Source organism: Phaenicophaeus curvirostris, chromosome 2 (genome assembly GCF_032191515.1).
Source record: "Phaenicophaeus curvirostris isolate KB17595 chromosome 2, BPBGC_Pcur_1.0, whole genome shotgun sequence".
Lineage (NCBI taxonomy): Eukaryota > Metazoa > Chordata > Aves > Cuculiformes > Cuculidae > Phaenicophaeus > Phaenicophaeus curvirostris.
This window is the reverse complement of record NC_091393.1, coordinates 105,346,644-105,373,739: the sequence shown is the minus strand read 5'-3', so window position 1 is coordinate 105,373,739 and position 27,096 is coordinate 105,346,644. Positions and strand designations below refer to the sequence as shown.

The 27,096-nt window shown below is 42.7% G+C and overlaps 1 protein-coding gene across 1 annotated transcript in view; it reads left to right on the top strand.

Annotated features, from left to right (window-relative positions):
• The first annotated feature begins 9,571 nt into the window (after positions 1-9,571).
• XRN2 (5'-3' exoribonuclease 2) overlaps positions 9,572-27,096 on the top strand; it is a 51,649-nt gene continuing 34,124 nt past the window's right edge. Inside the window, exons 1-16 of the mRNA XM_069850292.1 lie at positions 9,572-9,674; positions 15,458-15,585; positions 15,668-15,779; positions 16,996-17,107; positions 19,705-19,763; positions 19,843-19,932; positions 20,998-21,070; positions 21,167-21,217; positions 21,534-21,691; positions 22,109-22,183; positions 22,277-22,410; positions 22,507-22,564; positions 22,643-22,750; positions 23,805-23,849; positions 25,348-25,479; positions 26,849-26,967. Of these exons, the coding sequence (XP_069706393.1) occupies positions 9,600-9,674; positions 15,458-15,585; positions 15,668-15,779; positions 16,996-17,107; positions 19,705-19,763; positions 19,843-19,932; positions 20,998-21,070; positions 21,167-21,217; positions 21,534-21,691; positions 22,109-22,183; positions 22,277-22,410; positions 22,507-22,564; positions 22,643-22,750; positions 23,805-23,849; positions 25,348-25,479; positions 26,849-26,967 (1,529 nt within the window). The 5' untranslated portion in view covers positions 9,572-9,599. The remainder of the gene's footprint in view (positions 9,675-15,457; positions 15,586-15,667; positions 15,780-16,995; positions 17,108-19,704; positions 19,764-19,842; positions 19,933-20,997; positions 21,071-21,166; positions 21,218-21,533; positions 21,692-22,108; positions 22,184-22,276; positions 22,411-22,506; positions 22,565-22,642; positions 22,751-23,804; positions 23,850-25,347; positions 25,480-26,848; positions 26,968-27,096) is intronic.

Genomic DNA, 27,096 nt, shown 5'->3' with positions numbered 1-27,096 from the left:
GTCCCACCCCATGAGACTGACCTTTTTTGTGATACATTTGGTTTTGGGGAATAAATGAAGATATGTCCTGAGATTTCCACTTGCTTTGAGATGGTTGCACAGGGCTCATCTCTGAGCACCGTCACCTCAAAGCGTGGGAGCTGTCTGTAAAACAAGAACCTCCTCAGCGAGGGAGCTGCATCACTCTGTGGAGGGCCTTGTCTCTTTCTTTCTTGGGACTGGGAGCCACTTGTCTGCAGTCACCTGCTCCCAGTGAGCACACAGTGCCTGCAGGAAAGGTGCAGGACAAAGCCACGTGGCAGAACTGCAGAGGCTGTCAGAGGTGAGGTATTCATTGGGAGAGATAAGGAACTGACAGCACTGTGTAATGGACAAATCAGCCTGGCCTCTAGATGCTGCTCAGCAGGGATGCTTCCTCCAACAGCCCAGCCACTGCTTTTGTGGCACTATGAAGGCAAAGACCATCCTCTTCTGAGGGTGATGTGCATTCTGATATTTCAGCTACAGAGCTAGATGTGGTTTTGACAAAAGACAGCAAGCATTCTGGGTATGCATACATATGCTACTTGGGGCGGGCTGGCATGTTTGATCTTTATCTTCTGCAACAGATCAAGAAGAAATGCATAAAATGTACATTTATAATTCAGCACATTTTGGAATAGAATGGTATTTACATGTGACAAGCCCCAGTGATTTCTCTGCTTTTGCTTGCTTTGTAAAATCAATGCTAGCATTGCTGTGTGGACATCACAGTAATTGGATGACTCTAGGAGCTTCATACATTTTTAATTTTCCTCTTTTAATTCCTTTTATCTAAAATTAAGTTCATTAAACATGAGATTTTCTTTCGAAAGGAGAAACCAGGGGACATAATAAAAAAAAAATCTGTTCATAATTATGGTAAGTTCAAAAGCAAAAAACAGCACCCCAATTAAACTCCACTGAAAAGCAGTACAGTGTCTTTGAATGCAGGCACCAATTGGTGGGTCCAGCCCATCAAAACCAACTTTAAAATGGTAAAAATATTCAGCTTCATAAAAAGAGCACATAGGTCTGAAACAAGCCTGAGAACATGAAATAAAGTCTCGCAGAAGGCTTGAAAATAAGAAACCCTTAGTATAGATGTTTGCTGGCTTGCTTTGAATCCCATGGCTTTTGGTTTGACGTTGCCAATGGTGCAGTGTTGAATGTTCCAACAACTGGAAAAACAGCTGCACAAAGGATGGAACTGGGTGAATATATGGCCAAGGCTCTAACTATGGCTCTAACATTCTCTAACTATGCCAGGCTACTTTTCACAAAGGTTCCTATGATCTCTCCCTTCAGAGGCTGGCTGGCTGATACAGCCTGGGCCAGCAAGGATCCCTTCCCCACGTCCAGTGGGATCGCTGCCCCACTGAGAGGGATGGACAAGTTAGTTGGTTGTGGGATAGGAGGTACGCAGAGAGCAGAAGGAGAGGACAAAGCAGCCCATGGGCACACAAGAGGTCTCCTGCTTCCCAAAGCAGCCATTCCCATGAGCCAGAAGATGGTGTGAGCTGTGCCATGTTTCTGGAGAGGGTAGCATAGCTCCCAGCTTCTCATTGTTATGGCCCAAGTGTGGAGCAGAGCAGGACAATCCCCTCCCTCGGCCGGCAGGCGATGCCATGCTGGATGCAGCCCCGGGCACGGTTGCCCTCTTGGCTGCCAGGGGGCACTGATAAGGGTTTGCATCAATCCAGAGAGGCCTCTTGGTGCTCTTGAGGTGAACTGGGAACTCGTCCAGGTTGGGGTTGGAGACTGCTTTGAATGCTGCCCACGAGGTGAGCTGGGAGCCGGATGGAATTGCTGCTCTTTCATCCCAGAGGCCTCAGCCACGTCTAATGCTGGTGAGTGGCAGCGCCCGGTCCTGGTGTCCAGAGCTGGCGCACTGAGTGATTCTCTGCTTGTGCGCTCTCCTCTCCAGCGCTCCTGAGCGTCCTGGGAGCTGTGGGTTCTGTTGCCGTGTGGGGCCTCTCCAAAGCAAAAAGCAGATCTGGCATCTTGAGCCTTGAGAACGGATCCAGGGAGCAGCTGATGCCTGACAAGAGCCGCACAGGCTCCTTTCCCTCAAGGGCGAGTTTTTCATACCCAATGTGCTCTGTGTGCACAAGGCAGAAATCCCTCTTGCCCCACGGCTCTGGCCTCCAGAGCTTTCCCCTCTGGGGACAGCTTTTCCCAGCGCTTGTGCTGCTGGTCAGCCCCATGGTTGGGGTTTCACTCTGCCCTGGAGCAGCAAATCTCTCCCCTTCCCTTCCTCCCTTGCAGGCGGGTGTGAAGGCTCTTGCTGGGCTGCAGCACCGGTTGCTCAGCCCAGTCTGAGAAGCTGCTGCCTTGGCTGCTGCTCTGGTGCCTTCAAGGGGAGGAGGCGGCTGAGCAAGAGCCCCCAGTGCTGAGCTCTTGGAGAGGAGAGAGGAGAATAAAGACCTGGAACCGCCCGAGCTCGGGTTGGTTTTGGTGTTGTTGGAGCTGTGCACTGGCTTGAATTGTGTAGCTGGGCTTGGGGGCTGCACCCCATTTGTCTCTTCCCGTCGTGGGCAGGAGGAGTGTGAGTGGCTGGGCTGGGCTGGGCAGACAGCAGGGAAAGCAAGTGCTGCCGGGGCCTGGAGGGGTTCAGGCACCATCATCTGTGCTCAAAGAAAGAACCGTCGGGAGCAGAGGGAGTGGAGTGTGTGGAGAGAAGAGGAATAGCTGCCCCGAGCCCCAGGGGTGCTGCTGCAGAGCAGGGGGCACGGGGAGAGCTCAGCCGAGAAGAAGCTGGGCCCGTTGGCAAAGAGCAAGCGTAGAGGATCTCCTGCGAGATGGTGGAGGAGATGCAGTGGGCAGCGACTGCGCTGGTGGTGTTCTTGTAGGGAGGGAATTGCAAAGGGATTGCGGGGAAAGGGGGACTTGGACATTTGTGGGAACAGTGACATCAAGAGCCGGGACAGAAGCAACCGGGAAGAATGGACAAGATTTGCTGAGCAGGAGCGCGGCACCAGATTGAAATCCAAGGGCAGGGCAGTTTCCCGAGCAGGACATTTCAGATGGACAGAGCTCCTTTTTCCGTGTGTGAATTCCCAGTGAAGGGGAGCCCTAAATGCCTCCCCCTCAGTGGCTGCACAGCTGGGCCCTGGAGAGAGAAGAGCTCAGCAGCCCCGTTGGAGACAGCCAGCACGGCTTCCCCACGGGCACCTCCGGCCTGGCTGCTGGAGTGGCCTCACGCGGCGGAGCGAGTGCCTGAGGGGGCAAGGGCAGATCTGCGCTGTCAGCTGCCTGGGCTGGGGGGAGGCCTTTGCTGTGATGCCCCCATTGTTCCCTGAGCCCTGTGCCCTCCTGCCATGGGGCAGCCTGGAGGAGCTGCCTGTGGGGCTGCAGTGGGGACGCGGTGGGGTGGTGGGGAGCAGCCAGAGCCCCCTGCCAGAGCCCAGTCTGGGAGGATGGCGGCCAGAGCGGTGGGAGTCAGCGGTGCTTTGGGTGTGGGTCCGTGTCCATGAGTCCTGCAGGGCTGCGTCTGTCCTGGCTCCCTCGCCAAAGGGCTGCTTGCCGTGGGGCAGGGGCCACGGGAGTCCCCATCCCCCCCCGGATTGCCTGCCCGGCTGGTGGTGGCTGAGCCCAGGGGGCAGTTCTGTGCCCTTTGGGGCTTGGGAGATGTGACGTTGGGCTGGGCGAGGCTTTTGCCCCTCTGGCGAGCTGTGTCCTGGTGCCCCTGCACTCCCTGCCCACCCCAAGAAGACACAGAACCGGTCTAGAAAATGGCTTTTAATGAAATGACAGGAACAAAACAGTTTCTGAAAATACTTCAAGTACTCCCTCCTCAACACCCACCCACCACAAACAATAGCAACTCCCCAAATAACAAGAAATCCCCAAACAACAACAACTCTCTAAACAACAGGAACATTGAAACAACAACAACTTCCCAAAAACCAGGAACACTTGAAACAAACACCCGCCCCTCACCCCGTAACAAATACCCCAAATACCTCTCCCAACCCCCAAACAAGCAGATCGCTGCCCCAGCTCCAATGCCCCTCCTGCCCCAGCTCTGCCTGCCAGAGCCCTGCGCTGCTCCTGACATCCCGGTGACAGGGGATGTTCTGCCCCAGGACGTTGCCCTCGTCCATGGGGACACCAGAGCCCAGTGAGACGGTATTGCTGGGGTGGTGTCCTACTCCATGGGCACATCAGTGGCGACGCTGATGTCCAGGATTGGAACGGTGACGTCTTCCATCGGGACGTCTGTGCCCACAGAGATGTCCAAGAGTGGGGTGGCATCTCCCTTCATCTGGACATCGGTAGTGATGGAGTTTTCCGTGAAAAAATTTTTCCTGATGTCCAGCCTGACCCTCCCCTGGCGGATCTTGAGGCCATTCCCTCTTGTCCTGTCCCCTGTCACTTGGGCAAAGAGCCCAGCTCCCTCCTCTCCACAATCTCCTTTCAGGGAGTTGTAGGGAGCAATGAGGTCTCCCCTCAGCCTCGTCTTCTCCAGGCTAAACAACCCCAGCTCTCTCAGCCGCTCCTCTTGTTGTCCAGCCCCCTCCCCAGCTTTGTTGCTCTTCTCTGGACTCGCTCCAGAGCCTCAACATCCTTCTTTTGGTGAGGGGCCCAGAACTGAACACGGTACTCAAGGTGGGAGTCTTAGGGGGATTGAGTGACTCCTGCAGGAGGTTTGAGGGGGTCTTAGGGGGATTGAGAGGATTGAGAGTGGCCCAGGGTCCAGCAGCTGACTGGCCAAGGTAGAGGGCCATGCTGGGACAGACCAGAAAGGCTGACCACCTGGTAGGTGTAAGGGCTTCTCAGGAGTCTCCTAGCAGCATGCTGGAGGTTTATTGTCCTTTGTGTAGTGTAGACTTGGTGTTACCCAGCAGACCTATATCAGAACCAATGTCTGAACCCACTGGCTGAGGGCTGGTGCCTGGGTCGTCACTCCTAGCTGTGTTTTTCTTATCATCCCTAAGACATGGTAATTCATTCCTGATGGTCCTCACCTTCTGCTAAATGTACACTCACCATTATGTCCCACCAAAGGCAGACTAGATAGGCTTTCCGTGAATGTCAGCCCAAGGTTCATCTGGAAGAAGCCTCTCCAGCAGCATGCACTGCTAAGTTTCACTGTATCAAATCCGCAGTGCCTTTGTAGTATTAAGCTCTTCCTGAGTGATTCTGGGTTCTTGATGTCAGCCTACTTTATATCTCCTTGCATGATATGAGGCGCCCATCACCAGTCTTTGGTGCTTTCTGTTCCCTCAGTCCAGCTCAGCCACAGACACGCAACTTGTGACAGGTGACGGATGGCTTTGGGAGCTTCTGTGAAGGCAATCTCTCTCTTGCGGTGCTGAATCGACAGCTGAGTTCCTACAGAGCATTATTTATTATACCCTTTTTGTGCACAGGCTCATTAGATGCAAAACATTCTGCCAGTCAACTTCACTCTGCTCCTTCACAGCTGTCATACTGGCAGCCCAAAGATGATGGCAGATGATGTTGATGGACAGGGGGACTGCAATCAATACAGCCTCAACAGATTTAAATCAGCATGCCACTCATCTACAGAAAATGCTGTAATGAAAAGTCTTCCCATATCCCTGCTGGGTATGTGCAATAACTTGGTGCTACCTTCTTTTTTCATGTGTCATATGCACACAGTTGTGAGGTGAAACTTTGGCTTATGCCCTGTTCATCTGCTGACAAAAGGAAGTTAGCACATAAGGGCTGACAAGAAAATGCTGGAGTAATGCTGTTACCTGGTGAGCTGAAACGGAGTCTACGTGGGCACACAGCCCTGACTCTGAGACTCTGCAGAGAGAAGTACAACATGCAGGGGTGGTGGCTCTGCTTAGGAGATTTCTGGGAGCCAAGAACCCCTGCTGTCTTTGGCCACAGATGGGGAAGCTGATTGAGCTGGTGGTCGCTTCCCAAGAGAGAAGGCTGTACTGAGAAAGGAGCTCATTCCCACTCCAAACCAGATGTCAGAGAGAAATTATTGCTACTGTTTGTCAACAACATAGTTTTCCTATAGCAGCAGACTTCTGCTACTCCTTCTTGCAGTGGAGAAGACTCCGTATTTCCCAGTCACTGACATACACCTGGCACAATAGCAGCCCTCTAGCTCAGCTGCTTCTGCCTCACCCATCCTGTTCTTAAAAAGTTGTGCTTTCATCTCCTTCACTGAGGATGCCAGGTCATGTTTCTGCAGGGAGAATTTTGCTGTAGGATATTTATACAAGTTTGGGGTTGGTTTGGGTTTTGTTTTTTTTTTTTAGCAAAACATAGATTGACTTTTCAAGGAAATATTTGTTACAGTATTATTTTTTTCCAGCACTTGTTTACTCAAGTAATTATAAGATAAGATGATCATATTTCATTTGCATTTGCTAGTGCTGCTGTCTTCTGTTTTCTTTAGCATTATCAGAAAAACAACTGATTGCCCATCAATACAAATAAAGTGTTAATACTAAGCTGTCTTACTCTACGCAAAATTCCAAGAGGAGAAGCACTACAATAGGAAACTTCAATCAGGGAACATTTTGTAAGGAACAGATAAAGGACAATCTTTAGCTGATACCACAGATGTGGTTCCAATACGAAGTTGCTGGGGAAATTTATTCAAGTCACAGATTTTATTAAGAGGAGTGACAACAGAAAATGGCTTAACAACAGCTAAGTGAGGCTAAGAATAATGAGAAATAAAATATTGGGTTAAATTGTTCTACAGCAAATTAGCAAAGTAGCAAGGTTCTTCTCCCCTCCCCAAATCAGCAGCGTTGACTCAATAAGCACTGCTGAGATTTTGTTATTTTTGTTAATGATTCTCAGGCTGCTTTTTCATATCCTTGCCCCCGTCACTGCCCTCCTAATGAAGTTGGGTGTACAGTGACAGGACACAAGAGAGCACAAAATCTTCCTTGTGTTAATCCCATTTAATACCTGAAGGTTTCATTCCATTTCAACATCATGAAATGTCTAACTTAATACTATTTGCTTATGCAATGGGGAAAGCGATGGGATGGGGTTTCTTTACTTCTTGTGACTGTCATGAATCGCACCAAGCGATTTTACACTCACTGCTCCTGGCAACGTCCCCTCAGCTTCCGCTGCCCCTCTGCCCTCCTGCTAGTGTTCATGTTAAACCACTGCCAGCAGACTCCCCTCCTTCCCAAGGGGAAAAGGCTTCTTCCAGCGCCTCACCCTTCAGTCTGATTCCTTACTGCGGTGGCAGCCTTGCTGAAACTGAAAGCAGCTCCACTGCCTCCTTCCCAAGGGGAAAGGCATCTTCCAGAACCTCACTCTCCAGTCTGATTCCTTATTGTGGAATTATAGAATCATTAGGTTGGAAAAGACCTTTGAGTCATCGAGTCCAAGCAGCCTTGTTGAACTGAAAGCAGCCCCATCCTCTCCTTCCCAAGAGGAAAAGGCCTCTCCCAGTACCTCACCCTTCAGTCACAGAACCACAGAATGCCAGGTTGGAAGGGACCTCAGTGATCATCTGGTCCCACCTTTGTAGGTGATACATAGTTTAAGTGAGATGGCTCAGCACCCTGTCAAGTTGAGCCTTAAGAGTGTCCAGTGAAGAGGAATTCACCACTTCCCTGGGGAGATTGTTCCAATGTTTAACAGTTCTCATGGTGAAAACTTTTCTTCTGGAATCCAAGTGCAATCTCCCCAGAAGCAACTTCTACCCACTACCCCTTGTCTTTTCTATGTGATTCCTTGTGAAAAGGGAGTCTCCATCCTCTCGGTAGACACCCTTTGGGTACTGGAACATGGTGATAAGGTCTACACTAAGCCTTCTCCTCTCAAGGCTGAACAAATCCAGTTCTCTCAGCCTAACTTTGTATGGAAGGTTTCCCAGTCCTCTTATCATCTTAGTATCCCTTCTCTGGACCCTCTCCAGCTTGTCCACATCTTTTTTTTTGTGTAGCAGGGACCAAAACTGAATGCAGTACTCCAGGTGCAGCCTGAGTAGAGTAGGATAATGACTTTTTATCTTAAAAGAATGAACTGTGGCTGGAAAACACTGTCTAAAAGAAAACGTGCTATCAGAGTGACATGCTGTACAATTGCTTAGACGAAACTTAACTCTACTTTAGCTTAAATCAAAATATTCCACTTTTTGTAATAGTAGCTACTTCTTTTACCACTTTTGGAAATGATAACATCTTGTGTAAAGTATGATCTGTGCTGAACAGATGTGTCTTCTATAATCACCTCTGTTTGCAGTCCTTCCCTATCTCAAATGCAAGGTCAGACAGAGCTGGAGCCAACCCCAATTAGCAAGAGATTTGACTGTTGTGAAGTTCATAATAACATTAAAACTAGACCTGGGAAAGTAATAGCATATGCATAAGATTTCTGGGAAAATTTATATATATGCACGTAAGCAGGATATATATTCTGTCCCCAGCTCTTCTCTCTTTGCACACAATTGATGGAGATGCTTGAAGGATGCTTGCTTTCTAAAACTCCAAAACAAATCTCAGAGAGCTTTATTTGCCGGTGGTTTTGATATAAGAAGAATGAAGAGTGTTAACATTTTCTGGAAAAACACTATTTGAAAAAAAAACATAGAATCATAGAATAGTTATGGTTGGAAGGAACCTTAAAGATCATCCAGTTCCTACCATGGGCAGGGACATCCCAGTAGATCAGGCTGCCCAAGGCCCCATCCAACCTGGCCTTGAACACCTCCAGGGATGGGGTAGCCACAGCTCTCCTGGGCAACCTGTGCCAGTGCCTCACCACTCTCATAGTGAAGAAATTCTTCCTTATGTCTAGCCCAAATCTGCCCCTCTCCAGTTTATACCCATTGACCTAGTCTGATCACCACAAGCCTTTGTAAACAGCCTCTCCCCAGCTTTCTTGTAGGCCCCTTCAGGTACTGGAAGGTCGCTATAAGGTCTCCCTGAAGCATTCTCCAGGCTGAACAACCCCAACTCTCTCAGCCTGTCCTCATATAGGAGGTGCTCCAGCCCTCTGAGCATCCTTCTAGCCCTCCTCTGGACCATTACAAGAGCTCCATATCCTTCTTACGTTGAGGATTCCAGAACTGGACACAGTACCCCAGAGGAGTCTCACAAGAGAGGAACAGAGGGACAGAATCACCTCCCTTGACTGCTGGCCACGTTTGTTTTGATGCAGCCCAGGATATAGCCGCCCTTCTGGGCTGCGAGCGCACACATTGCCGGCTCAAGTCAAGCTTCTCATCAACCAGCACCCCCAAGTCCTTCTCCGCAGGGCAGCTCTCAATATGCAATAAAAAAAAAGTGCTATCAGAGAGGCATTCACTTTCAAAAATAACCAACCAAGAAATCCAAAACAAAAAATCCCCAACCTAGTTATTTTGAATGAAAACCTGACTCTCCTTTAGCTTAAATCAAAGTATTCCACTGTCTGGAACAGGAATCCCACTCCATACCCCAGCAGCCTCTCCCTCCCCACCGCCCTCACAGCCTTACGGGACACAGAACTATCCGCCGCCCACGTGACCGCCGCCACCGCTTTGGGCGCGCGCCCGCCCTCCCATGGTGCCCCGCGCCGCCCTCTGCTCCCGGAAGTGCCGCTCGCCGCCTCTTCTGCGCCCGGAGAGTGCTGGGCCCGCCATGGGAGTGCCGGCCTTCTTCCGCTGGCTCAGCCGCAAGTACCCCTCCATCATCGTCAACTGTGTGGAGGAGAAGGTGGGGTGGGACGACCAGGGTGGGGGCCAGGGCCCGTTAGAGGTGCCAGGGCCCGTTAGAGGTGCCAGGGCCCGTTAGAGGTGCCAGGGCCCGAGATGGGGGGGAGGGGGAAGACATTCTTCACGGTGAGGGTGGTGAGGCCCTGGCACAAAAGCCAGAGAAGTGGTGGCTGCCCCATCCCTGGAGGTGTTCAGAGCCAGGTTGGATGAGGCTTTGAGCAACCTGATGCAGTGGAAGGTGTCCGTGCCCAGGAACGGGATGATCTTTAAGGTCCCTTCCAACCCAAGCCATTCTATGATGCTAAGGTATTCTCTATTGTAGGAGAACTATCTCTTTCTCAAACAGAGAGCTGATTTTTCCAGAGACGATGTCTAAAATGTCGCTTTTTTGTAGCAACAGAAGGCAGGTTTTGATAAAGACTTAGTCCCACCCTGGATGCTGGATTCCACAGGTGATTTTACTACCCCACAACTCCTAGTAGGTGCGGTTTCTTAATTGCTTTAAGCTGCCTGGTCCCTGCCTTCAGCTGATGGCTTATATTTATCTTCTCCCTTGCACTAGCTCGGAAGTCTCTGTGGTCACCTGTGGAAGTACCGCAGCTGAAATAATATTTGTTTATGTGGTTTTGCTAGGCAGGTTCTCAGACAGGCTGGCTCCTTTCTGTGCATCATTTCAGGCATGTGAATGCTTGTGCTATCCTAAGGGACACAATAGGAGGTGGGAGGTGAGGAGGGGATGGAGGTGTCTCTCTTCAGTGGCAGCACAGACTTGCATTGGATTTGAATAGCTGCACTGTGGTAGCTTTACAGGGTAGTGAACACAGCCAGTTATTCTCTTCCAGACTAACAAAGCTTTTAAACTCTTGAGTTCATGCTTCCCAAACTGTTTTTGTTCTCTGCACATCTCCAGATAAATTGTATCATTTGACTTTTGTCAAGATGTGCTAGCTGTGTTCTGTTCTTTTCTGTAGTCCTGGTTTTCAAGGTTCACATCCATGCTGCTGAGCATTTGCTGTGGCTTCTGCCTTTGCGCTGCCTCCTGTCCTTCCCTGGGAGAAATGCCTTGTGTTTGGAGAATGCAGTACTGTGAAGTAGATAGGAATGTGCAGGCGAGGTAGAGAAGATAGGGGAAAAGAGTAGAGGGATTGGATTATGTATTGCCACTGGGTTTTTTTAACTGCATGTATTACCTGCCTACCGTCAGCTAGATTTTGGTGTGTGTGAATGGTAGACAGATCAATTATATTATTTAGTTCTTTTGGTCAGGCTGGTTTTGTATTTCAAATTCAGATTGTGAAACAGAATTGTACATCTGGATTAATTAAATATCGCACAGGTAAAACTGAGTTTCTCTCTTACTTCAATTACCATCGTGGTTTCAGTTAGCTTCTCTCAGTGTGAGAGAAGTGTGAAGTTTATTTTACCTGTAGCTGCAAGAAGCAATTTATTTTCTCCAGTGAGGATTTGTCTGCCTGGGGGAATTGTTACAGAGCGTGATGGTTCATGAGTTTACGAGTACAGCTTGTTAGCCTCTCATAGGAATGCTTACTCTGGAATAAGATGCTGGCAGTGATGGTTCTCACTAGAGCTTTATCAAACTTTTGGGTTTTGTGTCTCAGTTGTGGTTTATTCTGAGGATCTGGGTAATCCTCACTTTAAAGTGCTTTTGAGGACAGTGTATCACTATCATGCCTGCCAGGGAAAAGTGAGTGGCAAAGGTATTGGGGGGGAATTTTGTTAACCAAATTCCCCCTTTCCTTCACTACATCCAAGGCTGACTTGCATGAATGAGCACTCATTCCAAAAGTAACATTGGGAGTGTGGTGGCAGCAGCTCCGTTGGTTATCTGTCACGCATCTGCCATGCTGGCAAGAGCCTCAGTGCTCAGTCACAGCAAAAAGGTCACAAGGTAAAGTTTGGCTGTGATGTTTTGAAGCGGTGCTTTTCTGATGAAGAGGGTGCAGATAGAGTTTTGACACTATAAAGTACATTATTTTACACTTTTGTCTTCACAGTAAATGGGTGTTCTAAATTTTTGTCTTGCAAGCTTGTCCAGCAGTTTCTGCATAATGCTTTAGGATCCATCTATATAAAAGCAGTTACAATTCAAACAGCAAGAATATCTACAATCTGTAACAATTAAGTACAGTTTTCTCTGAAAGCCAAAGACTTAGTTTTTTCATCATATTTGTAAACATTTGAATTAGTCTTTAATCAAAACTGCTCTAGTATTTAGGTAAAATGAAGACTTACATAGTCTTGGTTTTACTGAGTTTGTGATTGTACATTATTCTGGTTTTTTAATAATAGAGCTTGAAATAGCAAATGTTCTTTATTAGAATAAAGGATAAATATGACTTCTAAAATAACTGAAGTATCAAGTGCTGATGTCCTTATCCACGTACTTTGTTCTGACTTAAGAGCACATTGCAATTACAGTAAGGAAAGCACATGGATAAATCATATACATTACATTTTTTTTACATTCAAATCTCATAAATTTGAGAGAGGACTAGGACAGTACTGAGAAGCTGTAGTTTGCCTTACTGTAGATTAATTTAAACTTCTGTCACGATGTAATCAGCTCTATATGTATTTTAGGATTGCTTATAAATCTCTCTAATCAGAAATTTTATATCTCCCAGTAGCTTGTCTCTTTGAAATATTAAAAAGTTGATCCTTGTTCTCTTACCTTGCTAGATTATTTCCTTTGCTTAAATCTGATTAATCTTCTCCTTAAGCTGAGCAGGAAGAATAAGAGGAAGATCTTGAAGATAATATAAAATCCAGGAGAGAATATTCTTAATCAAATGCATACGAATTAATAAAGCTGCAACTAAAGTATCATATTTGAAGATCTATTTTCAATGGCTTCAAAAGAGGCTGCAGATTAAAAGTGAACAGTTTAGTTATATCACAAGAGATATCTCTCCCAGATACTTAAACCTTTTACAAGGCTGTTACATTAAAAATCTGATAGGTTTATGAGGATGCAGTGGTGAAGTTGCTGACATAGCAGTATGCAGATGAAAACTGAATAGCTTTCAAAGCCATCTGAAAGAGATCATGCTTATTTTCCTTTACCTTAAAGACTGAAAATAAGATCTGTGACGAGGGGGGCAGTTTTATTTTCTGTATCATGTCATTGTAAGCCTTTGATATCTTCTGAGTTGCAGTTAGCTCTGGCAAGAGGTTTGATGAAAGATCAAGTAGAACACAAGGCAAGCTTCTCGTCCTGTGATCTGATGTAAACCAGAATGATTAATCTTCTTTTAAAATTGCAGGTCTTGGTTTCCCAGGGTGACTTTATTAGAACTGCAAGCTACTGTACAGTGCTTGCACCTGACAACTGATTTCTGCTAATTCTTTGTTCTAGAAAGTTCAATAAAGGAAGTAAACAGTGGTCAGGATTTCATCTGCCAGAATTGGACTTGTTTGGATGAAGAGTATAAGAAAGATGTGAATTAGGAGAAATTTCACTTGTTCTGAAGAAGTGAAATAGAGGAACTTAGTGTAGAGTCATTTAAAAATTACTTCAAAAAATTGCTCTGAAAGAATTCCATACGCCTATAATTGTGAAAAATGTAAATACTGAATAAAGCCTTTGCTTTAGGGGTTTTAGTTTTGCATTTTAAGGTGGGTAAGTTCAGCTGGTTCCACTGCTTCTCTAAGCAAGAAGACTGTGTAGAATTGATGGTATGATCTCTGAGTTTTTCTCTTTACATCTGACAGTTTGAGTCTGTATGAGAGAGGTGGGAAACTCATTCAGCAGGCAGCAAGTCTGCAAATACATGTTTAGAGCAAGTGCATGGTGCTAGTTTATCAGCTACTGCTAAGTTTCACGTGAAGAAGAGGACTGGCAGTATCCCATTTTCCCCTCATCTCTCGTGTAACCCTGTGATCATAGCCATAAGGTAACAACACAACATTAATTTTTTTAATTTCCACTTTATACCAAGCTATTCAAGAGTGCTTTTCATTCCAGCTCTGTGATATGACCCTTTCCAGTCATGATTCCACTGCAAAGGCTTGTAACTTTTTCTTGATCAGTTCATGTCTCTTGCATCACTGATGCTTTTGGTGTTTGATTCAGCAGCTTATACGTTTGGCTGGTGGAATTGCTTTGAAAGAGAGAATGTGGAGTTTTCACAATTGCTGTTACATTGTTGCTAATTGCCTTTTGACCAAACTAAAAAAAAACCCAACACAAAGGCTCAAACAAAAAAACCCAAACATATGGAGGAAACAAAATGGAACATGGTTACTAATCCACTTTGAAACACTAGAGAGTGTTTCTTTTACAAAACTGATTGCTTTGATGGCTTGAGAGAAGGGGTGAGGTTCCCGTGTGTAGATATTGCAGTGCCGACTCCAGTCTCTGAGGCTGATTAGAGAGACTGTTCTCTCCACCTAGGTAGTTACTTGTCACTGATGTGGCAGCAGATGCGAAGTAGGGTGGTATTGTTTATTACTCCCAGTTAAGCTGCAATTAGTTTTCTTTGTACTTCTGGATTTACCTTGTATAGCCTCTTGTGAGTGTTCAAGAGTGTCCAAGTGGTACAGGATGGCATGTGGCTATAGGTAGTTTAGGGTGTTTATAACTTAGCATAGAGTTTACAATCTGTGATGTAGCCTGGATATCATGCTCATTAGACAGCAGCCTGGGAGCAGAAAAAGCAGTAACACAGAGGAAATGAAGCATTATAGTCAGAAGTTTACTTTATATTCAGACGTGGAAGGTAATGACTGTGTTTTATTTAGATTATTGGAAGAATTTTTTCCTGTGAGGGTGGTGAGGCACTGGCACAGGTTGCTCAGGGAAGTGGTGGATGCCCCATCCCTGGAGGTGTTCAAGGCCAGGTTGGATGAGGCTTTGAGCAACCTGATGCAGTGGAAGGTGTCCCTGCCAATGGCAGGGGGGTTGGGACCTTTGAGGACCTTTCCAACTCAAACCACTCTGATTCAATAACTTCAAATCACAAGCAAACTCAGCAGCAGGGGTTGAAGAGTCCAGGGGTTTGAGCATCTTGATGCGTTTGATAGTCACCAGGAAAAGTAACACATATGTACCAAAACTGGAGATTTGGCTGGTGGGATCTGAAAGGATCTCCTTTCTTTGTACACAGGAATCTGGGAAAACTCCTTTTCCAGTTAAATCTCGTTGTCCTTTGCTCACCAGGATGTGCTAATATACTTTGGGATGCTCATCGTGTTGTCAGCTGGGCTCTGATCTGTGAGCAGCCATAGGCAAATCATTTTTACTGCCCTGCCCTGTGCATACCACTTAAATATTGGATTGCAGTGAGAAAAGGCAGAAGTGCACGTTTGTTTGGACATGTCAATCTGAGGAATTTACTGTTTGAAGTAGAAAGAATTCAATGCTTCTTGGTTATCATGTCGAAGTTGTAGTGTCGTATTATAAACTTTGAAGTTCCTTTGCTAAATTTTGAGGGATCAGTATGGTCCTGGCAGCAGAATTGCTTTCTTGAATAATATGGAGGTGTGGAAACTTGTTGTTTATAATGCTTGCTGATCAACAGAAATGACCCAACTCTGCTGTAAGTCATAATATTTTCTAGTTGTGGTGGCTTATAAACATCTTTTTTACAAAAAAGTGCACGATTTTAATAGTGTAAGCATGCATGTTCAGGTAATTGTGGGTAGCTTGTTACTGTCTTTTTTTTTTTTTTTTCCTACTGCCCTTGAAAAAAATAAACTTTGAGTCTGTACATTAATACCTCTGTGATACTTCTCTAATCAGGTACTGAAATATTTGTTTCACAGGCTAAAGAGTGCAATGGCGTTAAGGTTCCAATTGATACAAGCAAACCTAATCCAAATGAGGTGGAGTTCGATAATCTGTATTTGGATATGAATGGTATAATTCACCCTTGTACACATCCAGAAGACAAGTAAGGCAATTTTTTTTGTCTTTTTACAAATAGGATTTGTTGGTAGCATTTCAGACATTATATTGAATGTTCTGTCTTTTAGACCAGCACCCAAAAATGAAGATGAAATGATGGTTGCGATTTTTGAGTATATTGACAGGATCTTCAACATCGTAAGACCAAGGCGACTTCTTTACATGGCTATAGATGGAGTAGTAAGTATTGATATATTTAGTTCCAGGTAATGGCTGTTAATAAAATTAGGATGGATACCACCTGCTCTCATAAGATCCTTTGGGAAATAGTTTTCTAAAATGAAAAAATACAGAGAAAAATAGACTGTTGATACAATTGCAGTGAGTGTAATTAAAAGTATTCATGGGTTTTGTTTTCCTCAGGGTTATGTGAGCTGGCTAATGTAGTCTACCACAGCCTGAACTTTGCTCCTGAAATGCAGGAAGCTTCCATAAGACAGTAATGCTCTGAAACTGCTTATGCTCTACTGTTCAGTGGATTTAGTAATAATGCATACTGGGAAAAGCCAGGAAACCATTTAAGCATATGAATTTAAAATGAGCAGTGACTGAATTGTGCTGTGGAATATTTCACAGGCTAGCCTTAAGGCACGTTTGAAGCTGAAAGCTTGTCTTTCCCCTTAGCTGATCCTCGTATCCCCTCAGTACCTCTGTTGGTCTAATGAAACATAGCACCTTTTCTTATTAGCCTTGCTTTACTGAGTTTTCTTCTGTCCAGGTGGCATACCCTCACTAAGAGATGTCAAAACGGCCTAGCAGAGTACCAGAAGGTCTCTTAGGCTTTGGCTGTTTTTCTACACTTTTCAGTTTCTCAAAGATAAAATGAGTATCAAATAAGAAGTTTTTTTAACCTGAATTCAAGTTCAGGAATTCCCAACGTGTTTATATAGAAGGAATCCCAACTAAATGTTGATGTATCCTTTTAAAAACTCCAGGTACCTGCCATTGGTAATAGCTAATTACTGTCTGCCATAGTCTTTTCATTTCCAAAAGAGTTACGAATACATTTATAGGAGTTTCTTGTTGGATAAAGGGTATATAATAAATAGAGCTTCTTAAATATGCATCACTAAGTTTAATTTATTTTGCAAGGAAATCTGAATCTTTGAGCACTGTGCATTATGGAGATGGGGTTACAGCTGTGCATGCTGCTGTCTTACCTCATGGAGAGGCTCAAGAGACCTATTTAGAAACATGTCCAGCTCCCTGTGCTGCCATAGGAGAGCTAGTGGTGACATGAGGGACAACAGGAATCCCTGTTCTAGTTCCAGCTTAGACTGATGTCATGTTAGATGTTTGTATTAATCACAGACTGGCCTGTTTCAAAAGGCTCATCCAGAAAGGAAACAATTGTCCAGATGCAACAACTGAACCAGGCATTATGATACCTTTTTAGGCTCCACGTGCAAAAATGAATCAACAGCGGTCAAGAAGATTCAGAGCATCAAAGGAGGGCATGGAAGCTGCTGAAGAGAAGCAAAAAATAAGACAAGAAATTCTGGCAAAAGGTAGAGCTGTGGCCATATCTGAGGTTTTTCAAGTGAGAGTCACCCTGTTTGTTTTGAATGCTTGAGTAAGGGTTAGAAAAGGGATGTCTAGCTCAGTGGATGTTTGCCTATGTGTTCCTAGAAGGAGAGGATAGCGAATTTGCAGGAGGATGCATTTGTGTTTTCCAAAGTTAATACCTAAAATAAAACAAAATGTCAGTTTTTAATTTTTCTGTCTCCTGTCTTGAAGCAGATCTGTGTTGAGTACTCTTAACTGAACAGAAGACCAGAGATAGCTAAACTAAATAAAACTCTTATGGACGGAAGTATTAGGTTGGTGCAAAAATAATTGATGGTTTTAACCATCGACTTTAAAAGCAGTATCTCTCAGCTTAGAACAAAATTTAATAATTGAAATAAGAACCGTTAGAATCTACACATTTTTGCCAACAAGAAACAAGTTTGTTTATTTCAGTAGCTTAGAATTCTGGAGTCCCAAAACTGATTAATTCTTTAAATGCATTTTGAGCTACTGATTGGTTGTGGAAAACCTTTTCTTGCAGGGAGTTGTTGAGATGCTTGAAAATGTGGTACTCAGTAGGTGAGAGGTCTGAGTAATTTGAGTGAGGTAGAGCTTTGTAGACCAGTTGATGCAGCTTCTGCAGAGTCATTTCCAAGATGTGCAGTCGGGTGTTGTCATGGGAAAGAATTGGCCCTTTTCGATTGGGCAATGTTGGACATAAACATCACATTTCTTGGTGTATTTTGTTGATTTCCTGGAAATACTTCTCTACTGTAGTTGTTTCACTAGGATTCAGTAAGTTGTTATGGATGATTCCCCTTGCCAGCCACCAGTGACCATAACCTTCTTTTGATGCAGCTTTGATTGAGGGAATTTGGTGCTTCATCTTGGTGCAGCCGCTGTGTGGAATGCGGTTGGTTGTGATATAGAACCCGTTTTTTGTCACATGCCACAATGCAGTCAAGGAATGGATTGTTTTTATTGCACAAAAGAAGCACAGAGCAGACTTTGTAATGGTGATTATTTGATTATTTTTGTTTTCATTCAGCTCTTACAGCACCCATTTATTGAGCTTTTTTGATTTTCCAGTTGGGTGCAGATGTTTAACAACTGTTGAATGATCAACATTTAGTTCTTCTGCAACCTCTTGAGTTCTTTTGTTTGGATCCACTTCAGTAATGACTCTCAATGGGTTGTCTATAGCAGAAAGATGTCCATGATCACCCTCGTCTTCAAGGCTCTCATTTCCATTACGAAATTTTTGGAACCAGTGTCAAGCTGTACATTTTTGATGGTGTTGTTCAGCCTTCAGAAGAAAAGGCTACAGGGAGACCTTATAGCAGCCTTCTAGTACTTAAAAGGGGCCTACAGCAAAGATGGGGAGAGGCTCTTTATCAGGGTGTACAGGGATGCGATGTGGGGAGTGGTTTTAAGCTGAGACAGGGCAGATCTAGTTTAGACGTTAGAAAGAAATGTGGGGTGAGGCATTAGAACTCTGAGGGTAGTGAGGCACTGGCACAGGTTGCCCAGAGAAGTCGTAGGTGCCCTATCCCTGGAGGTGTTCAAGACCAAATTGGGTGAGACTTTGAGGAGCCTGATCCAGTGGAAGAAGTCCCGGCCAACAAAATCGCTCCCATTTGCTTTTTTCCCCCACCTTTGATTTGAGAGCATAATATAAAAAAGAATAAACAGTGAAAACAAAGCCAATAGGATAAGTAGAACAAAATTTGTGCTTTATTCATGTAGTACACCCTTTTACCGTTAAATAAAAGTTTATAATCCAAAATAAGCATTGCAGTGTACAGTGACAATAACGGCAATTTTTGCATCAACCTGATACGAGTCTATTGGGCTTGATGAAAGGAGCATTGAGGCTTGAAAGCAGGGATTAAATGAAAATACTCCTGCACAGGAATAATGAACTGTGAACACGGGTAGTTACTTGACAGTGGAGACACTAAACTTGGCGAGGAAATAAAATCAGTGCAACTTTCTAAGGGTGACAGTGCTGTGACTCTAGTGAAAGGAGTGTGTATAGCTGAAGCATGCTGTCTAGGCTGGAGCAATTAATTCAGGTGACTGTTTAGGAGGAATGAATGCTGTAGGCCAAGTGGGAAGGCCATTGTGTAACCTAGTTAGAGATTAAAAAGGGAGGACAAAGACTTTTTTAACGTTTCTTCCTGTAGCATTTCTAGAGTACGAAGACCCTTTATGAAGCTCAGATGAGAGAAGTTGGTGTAATCCTGTTTGTGAGCCCAAGTGAATAGATAGTGGAAACATAGGGGAGAATATGTAAGAAAATAATTATTTCCTAATGTTTTATTACATTTAGAAAGTGTGGTTTCTTTGAAATTTCTTTCACAGTCTTTTGCCAGAATAGGAAGTGAAATCACTTTTCTGAAGTAACAACGTTTGTAAATGCACTAACACTTTATTTTAAGATGGAGATAATTTAATGGTAATTTTCTTGGAAAAAAACCCCAAATTTTCAGTAAGTGTTAATTGTTATCAGGGGAGCCGCTTGTGTTTTTATCGTGAAAAAATGTTTTAATGTTCCACATTGATTTACTTCTGTTAAATGTTTTTATTGCTCTAGGTGGCATTCTTCCTCCAGAAGAAGTGAAAGAGAGATTTGACAGTAACTGTATCACCCCGGTAAGTAATCTTGCACTTCAACCAGCAATTGCCAGTGTCTGAATGAAGGTTTAATTTATTTTCTTCCGTCACTTTTTAGGGAACTGAGTTTATGGACAATCTTGCTAAATGTCTCCGCTATTACATCGCTGACCGTTTGAACAGTGACCCAGGGTGGAAAAATCTGACAGTAAGTTTCACAGTTCTACTTCAGGAAGATTAAGGTGATCTATTAGGCTGGGTTGGGATATGATTAAAGGGTATAAATTTAACACGTTTGTCTCATCTTCTGGAATTGTGCTGTTGTTAATAATGGACCAACTTACACACTCTGCTGGGACTTCAGAGATGCATTTCATCCTAATAACGCAATCTAGCAGCACCATTTGGTTTTGATTTCATTTAAGAGCAATGAGAAGGTTTGACAGTAGAAGCCACAATTTGGTGTAATGGGAGACAGGGTTTTAGGAATACTTCTAGGGAAGAGTGTCAAGATACATTGTATATGTATTCTTTCCACTATTTCTTTCTTACCTCATTTGCTACCTCAGGTAGGCTGCATTTTCTCTGTTATTCTAATGATGGATGACAGTAGATGACAGGCAATGAAAATAGTATGTATCAGCTTGCTGGGCTTTGAAATTCTCTCCTCCCGTTCCTCAACCTCTCCCACTGAATTTTGCTTCTGACAGCACTGTTTGCTCTGTACAAGAAGGCACACTAGTTAGTCTTCTGTGATGTAGCTGGCTGTTTTATTTTCCATAAGTTGACTGTTAAAGTTTTCTAAGTAGAGGGCAGTTGACTTTGCTTAATTCCCTCCATCAGGCTTGAATTTTATAAACCCTAATGCTCATCTGGACATCAATGTAAGGAAGTGTGTAATGTGACAATGTGTCAGTGTATCTACAGGTTTGGAAGATCTAAAAGGGAGCAGGCGAACATCTGCGTTATCTTGTTAGTTCTCTAGTGCGTAATTTGATTGCCCTGGTGATTTATGAGGAAACTTGAAATATCTTAGTTAATGGCATAATTTCAGTGGTGTTTGAATCGATATGTCAGCTTTGTCCTACAGTTAGTAAAGGAAAATGAAGGTCTGTTCAATAATTCTATATTCAACCATAATATTTTAGTTAAAACTACAGATTTGGATTTTAAGTATTCATAAGTCAGATTTGATGTTCAGGATATGAACTAGGGAAGTTGTTTTCTTTACTGTGGTGGCATAAATTGTTTACATAATTTAAACATTTTGCAGGTTATTTTGTCTGATGCTAGTGCTCCTGGTGAAGGTGAACATAAAATTATGGATTACATTAGAAGGCAAAGAGGTAAAATTCAAATAGAAATTAACATTCTGTTTTAAATTAAGGTATGGTTGGTAATAATTTATTTTGGCTGACGAAATGTAATTTTCTTTTGTATAGCTCAACCAAACCATGACCCAAACACTCATCATTGTCTATGTGGGGCTGATGGTGAGTTCTCTTTTGCTAGCTATTAAGCCCTCTGGTGCTCTTTTGTGATTGAGTTAGGCTGTCATTTTTAGGCTTTCACTTATATTTGTGTAAACAATCCAGTGTATTTGTTCATTTTTGAAACCTCTGTGTAATCTATGGGGAAAGACTTAGCACTGTTTGTAACCAAAGGGCTAACTTTCACTTAGTTATCCTATCTGGGTAGTTTGTGGGTAAGCGCATTGTGGGCTCACTTGCTTAAGGTAGAATGTACTTTTAAAAAAGCTTAGTAATGTTTATCTTTTATTTTATTTTATTCTTCTCTCTTGATTGGTAGCTGATTTGATTATGCTTGGGTTAGCTACGCATGAACCAAACTTCACTATAATCAGGGAAGAGTTTAAACCAAATAAACCCAAGCCATGTGCGCTTTGTAACCAGTTGGGTCATGAGGTTAAGGATTGCCAAGGTTTGCCCAGAGAAAAACAAGGCAAGGTATGAATTTTGCTATTTCTAGAAATTCTTTTTATCTCTAAACTAATTTGTTTTAATGAAACCCTCTTGTCATTTCTTTTGGCTGAAACATAATGTAAATTCTATTACTGGAATTGCCTATCCTTCCTCTTATATTAATAAGTAAAAATAGTACTTCTGTAGCACAAAAATATTGTGGGAACCTAACATCCTCACCTGTGATGTTTTGTTGGGTTTTATTTTTCACTGGAGAGAAAAATTGATCAGTAACTTAACAGCAAGAAAACAGACGTGTGAAGTAGGAAAATGTATGCTTGGCGTAAGAACTTGAGAAACTGTACTTGAGTACCTCAACTCCCCCCTGCAAAGTAAACTTTTTAAATTGAGCTGGAGAAATGTTAAGGTGAGCTGAGATGTAATGCAACTCTTTCTTTTTAGCATGATCAGTTTGCGGACAGTCTTCCTGTGTCTGAACAAGAATTTATCTTCATCCGGTTATGTGTTTTGCGAGAGGTAACTTCAAGCAGTTACTATATCTGTTTATATAAATGATGTTTTTAAACTACATACGGTGTTTTCTAATGGTCTTTTCTCTGTATGTTGCAGTACTTGGAAAGAGAGCTCACAATGGCCAGTTTGCCTTTCACTTTTGATTTTGAAAGAAGTGTTGATGACTGGGTCTTCATGTGTTTCTTTGTGGGAAATGACTTTCTTCCTCATCTGCCATCTCTGGAGATCAGGTAGATCAGAATGTATGTTTACTTTTGCTGCAAGTTTATGTGCCTACTGTAGTTTTAAATTATACTAATTACATGCTTCTCTGTTTACATTTTTAGGGAGGGAGCAATTGATCGCTTGGTTAACATATATAAAAATGTGGTGCACAAAACTGGGGTAATTTTTTTTGCTCTTTCTTTAAGAACACCTGAGTGTAAAAGGTTTGTTTTCCAATTATTGTTTTCTAATTTGCAGGGGTACCTCACAGAAAGTGGTTTTGTCAACCTGCAGCGGGTCCAGATGATCATGTTGGCTGTTGGAGAAGTTGAAGATAGTATTTTCAAAAAGAGAAAAGATGATGATGTAATTTTTTTTTTTTGTTATGTTCTTGGAGTTGGTTTTAGTCACATGCATTACTATTAGACTGTGACACTCCTTTAAAAGGATAAGGAAAAAAAAAGTGTCTTTTAATTACAATCTCTAGTGTACGTTCCTCCATACTGAAAGAACTGCATGCTTCCAGCTGATTTCCTTGTCCAGGACTGCAAGGCCTGTTTTTCTGGTTATCCCAAGTAACAGCAAAATGAAAACTGTATATGAGTTCTGTTACTGCCTGCAGCTTTTTCAACAACTGCTATAAAAACTGAAGAAGGAATTGGTTTGTAATTTGCCACAACCTGTGGAAGCGCCAGCCATGGGCAGGGGCAAAATACCAAGATTTGAATTCCAGGTGCATTCTTACCTTGCAGTGCTTCCTACCATTTGAAACATGCCCATAAATTGTTGTTCTTTTGTTCTGTTTATGCAGTTTGTGTAGTTTTTTGCAGACGTATCCTAGTTTAAGTACAAGGGATAAAACACCTTGTGAATGAAAGAGCAGAATTGTATTTACTTCCCAGTCAAAAAATACTGTGCCAGTCTTGGCAAAATGTTTTGCCCCAGCTTGCACCTTTATTGAAGCAGAAATGTAAGTTTGCTGTTCAAGTTTTCAGATTCCATGGCCCAAGAATAGTAAATGTCTTTCCTTGAGCCTCCTCTTCTCCTCTTTTCCTGTTTCTAGGACTTAATGCCTCTCCTACCTTTTTTTTTTTTTTTTGGCAACTGTGCCAGTGAAGGCAAGCAGCCTGTGTCCTTTGGCTCTGCTCTCACCTTGAAGTAAGGCTCAAGAGATGATATAAGCCATTACTGAAATTGTGGGGCTTTGAGTACACAACTACTTTTTTCGCTCTGTAGGTTTTCAGGATAGGGTAGAAAAGTCTATCCCGTTTCCATTGGATTTACAGGTACAAGAATTGACCTATGTCTTAGAACATTGCGTAAAACCCTTATGGCATTCTTGTCAGTAGAGGATGAAAATGAAATATTTTTACAAGAAATATGGATGCTAAACTTTTATTTCTCTTTATTCTTTATTTAGGATAACTTTAAAAGACGGCAGAAAGAAAAAAGAAAAAGAATGAAGGTAAATTAATTCCTTTCACAATGCAAAAACTAGCAGGAATTAAAGTATATGTTATAGCTTTCAGCAGATACGTTGGTTGAAACTCCAGTTGTAATCATGGTATTTTCTGGGCTGTGTAAAGTGTTTTAAAGGTTTTTCATGGCTTTTTGTAGACTGGAGCTTTGAAATAAGGAAATGCATGTTATTTCTTAAAAGGGAAAGGAGGGAGAGTGTTGAATGTGCTGGATGATAGCTGTATATTGTGTCCTTCACATCTGCACTTTCATGATTATTTAGTGATGCTTCAGCATGGCCACTGTATAGGAATTGCTTTTCCATGCATTGGCACAAGTCTTCTGAGCAATTGTGTTGCTGAGGGCAGCTGACTGAGTGGCGTAGGGGTTTAGGTTTAAATATGTATGCCAGTTTGCATTAAATAAATTTGCTTGATTAGAGGCATGTTTCTAAAAACAAACAAGGAAGGCTTACCCCAAACCATAGTTATTTCGCGTTCTGCCTGCAAGCAAGGCAGTGTTGCTAGGTATCTCTTAAATGCAATAGAGGAGCATTAGCTGTTGTGGGAAAACATTTGCCCTTTCTGATCCACACAAGCCAGAATCTTTTAAATTATGTTATTGGATCAATGTTGAGTTTTCTTTTCTTCACAAAATATTCTGATGTTTTAAAAATGGGCTCTTGTATGTTCATTTCAACACAGCTTTGTTCTTTGTTAGGACATTCTCAGAATCATTTGGGTTGGAAGGGACCTTAAAGACTATCCAGTTCCAATCCCTGGGCCATGGGTGGGGTCACCTTCCACTGAATTGGGTTGCACAAAGCCTCATCCAACCCAGGGATGGGCCATCCATGACTCCCCTGGGCAACCTGGGCCAGTGCCTCACCACTCTCACGAGAAAAAATTTCTTCCTACTATCTCATCTGAATCTCCACTCTTTCAGCTTACAACTGTTCCCTCTCATCCTATCCCTATGCTCCCTGACAAAGAGCCCTCCCCAGCTTTCCTGTAGATAAATGTAACAAGATAAGCATAGCTTCAAAAACTTTCAGGGCACATAATATCCCCACTCTGAGTACCATCTATATCTTGTGATTATTTTTTAAATTGCGTGTTTCCTGACTATCCCTGTAAGAGTGGAAGAGGTCATTCATTTTACTTACAAAGAATATGTTGTTCGCAGTGAGTTAGATGAAGTCTTACTTCCCCAAAAGATTGCCTTTCAGCCCATGTAGAAAGAGCATGGGCACAAAATGCAGGGTTTGTTTGTTTGGGTTCTTTTTAAGAGCACTTAGTAGAGGAGAGGAATATAAAGGTCTTACTTGTACCATCTTAGGTCTGGTTGAGATTGTTAAACATAACTGATTTAAGCTGAACTGAGTGAATGCATAAATTATGTTTGGCTTATATAACATGTTAATCTGAAAATTGTGAGACCATATCATCACACTGCTGTGGAGATACACATATTTTTCAGTATACCTGTATATATTTATCTTTCAGAGGGATCAGCCTTCTTTTATTCCTGGCGGACAATTTTCCCCTCAAGCTCTGGGAAATCGATCTAGTCCTCAGGCAATCAGTAACCCTAGACAAGCTGCCTTTGAGATGAGAATGCATGACAGACAGAATTCTGTAAGTAGGTGTTCAAAGGTATTTACATGTACAAGGGGGAATAATCACGTTCTGTGTTACACTGGACACCTTTTTCTCTACCCTATCAAGCTTTCATGAAAAGCAGTCACCAAAAATGTATTTTTCAAGGGAGTGGCTTTTAATAACCTATTTTTTATGTGACTACTTGAATAAAAGTCTGTTCTTTATTGAAGGGTTTGGTATACTACTGCTTGTTAAATAGCTCTGTGAGGACAAGTGTGACGTGAATGCATCCGAGTTGAATAGGGTGGTTCTTCTCTCCAAATTTGTTTGACATGTGGAGTGTCAGAACCTTGTGAGCACAGGTTTATTAACTTCCTCAGTAGGTTTGTCGGAGACACAAAGTGAATGCCTGAGCTGGAGGTCTTTTAATACTCTTTTTGGAATTTGTATACACATGCAGATGTAGATATTTGTACTTCGGAAATTCTTTACTTGCTTAATTACATGTTTGGTAGCTGCTTTTACTTTCCAAAGCATTGATTTTTCATTAGGAAGAGGAGAAACTTAGATGAAATTTTTGGAAAGGTACTAGAAAGTGAGGAATATTGGAAATAATTTGAGTGCTCTGCTAGAAGTCTTCATTGTTAACTTTAAATAATAATTGTGATAAATATTTTCTTCCTAGGCATAGATCTTGATCCAAACAGTGAATACGTTCTTGGTTAAAGGTGCTTTTCATTCTAAAGATATGTATTCTCTCTCTGAAGTCTAAGTAAATAACGTGTGTTTTTTCAAAGTGTAATTTCTGCTGGTGTTCCCTGTTCATCTTGAAACTTTTGCACAGGGATTTAATAAATCAGTTCTTTATAGAATGAGAGAAGTTTTAGACTTCTAGACTCAATAATAGTAAGATAGATAAATTTTAAAGGAATTTAAAAGATCAGTTGTGAAGAAACATAGAGTATTTCTGCCAGTTCAGAATTACAAGCAGCATTTTTGCAGTAGTCTACATATGCATTTTCCATGGTTGCTGTAAAATGAAGTTGGAGCGTAAGCTGTAGGACTAGAGAAAACAATTGTATTCCAGAGTGGGAATATATAAAAAAAAATTGTGTTTTATCAATTATACTGTTTCACTTATTGGATCTTTTTTTTTCCTCAAATTCAGTTAACTTTTTGTATCAATGCCTGCCTCTTTTAATACAATGAGTGATGCATACTTTTTTCTTTTTGCTGATTGAAATAATAGCTTAAGTGTTGTATTGTATAGCTTTTGCCTTGAATTTCTGGGGAACTGAAAACAATGCATGTGATAATCACAGAGCTGTTAATTTTAACTTGAATTGTAAATGCCTAATAACTCCTACCCCTCCTCTCTATTTATCTGTAATAATTCTGACCCTAGACAACTTCACCATCTCCAAATACCAGCTTCACTTCTGATGGCAGCCCATCCCCAGCAGGAGGAATTAAGCGAAAAGCTGAAGATAGTGACAGTGAACCTGAGCCAGAGGATAATATCAGGTGAAGCCATTTTTTTGTAGCACTTTGTTAGCAAATTGCTGAAATAGATGCAGTCTAATTAATGCCATTTAGCTTAGAGCAGCAGTGCCTTCATATGCTTCTCTATGATCTTTTTATCCACTGGTAATT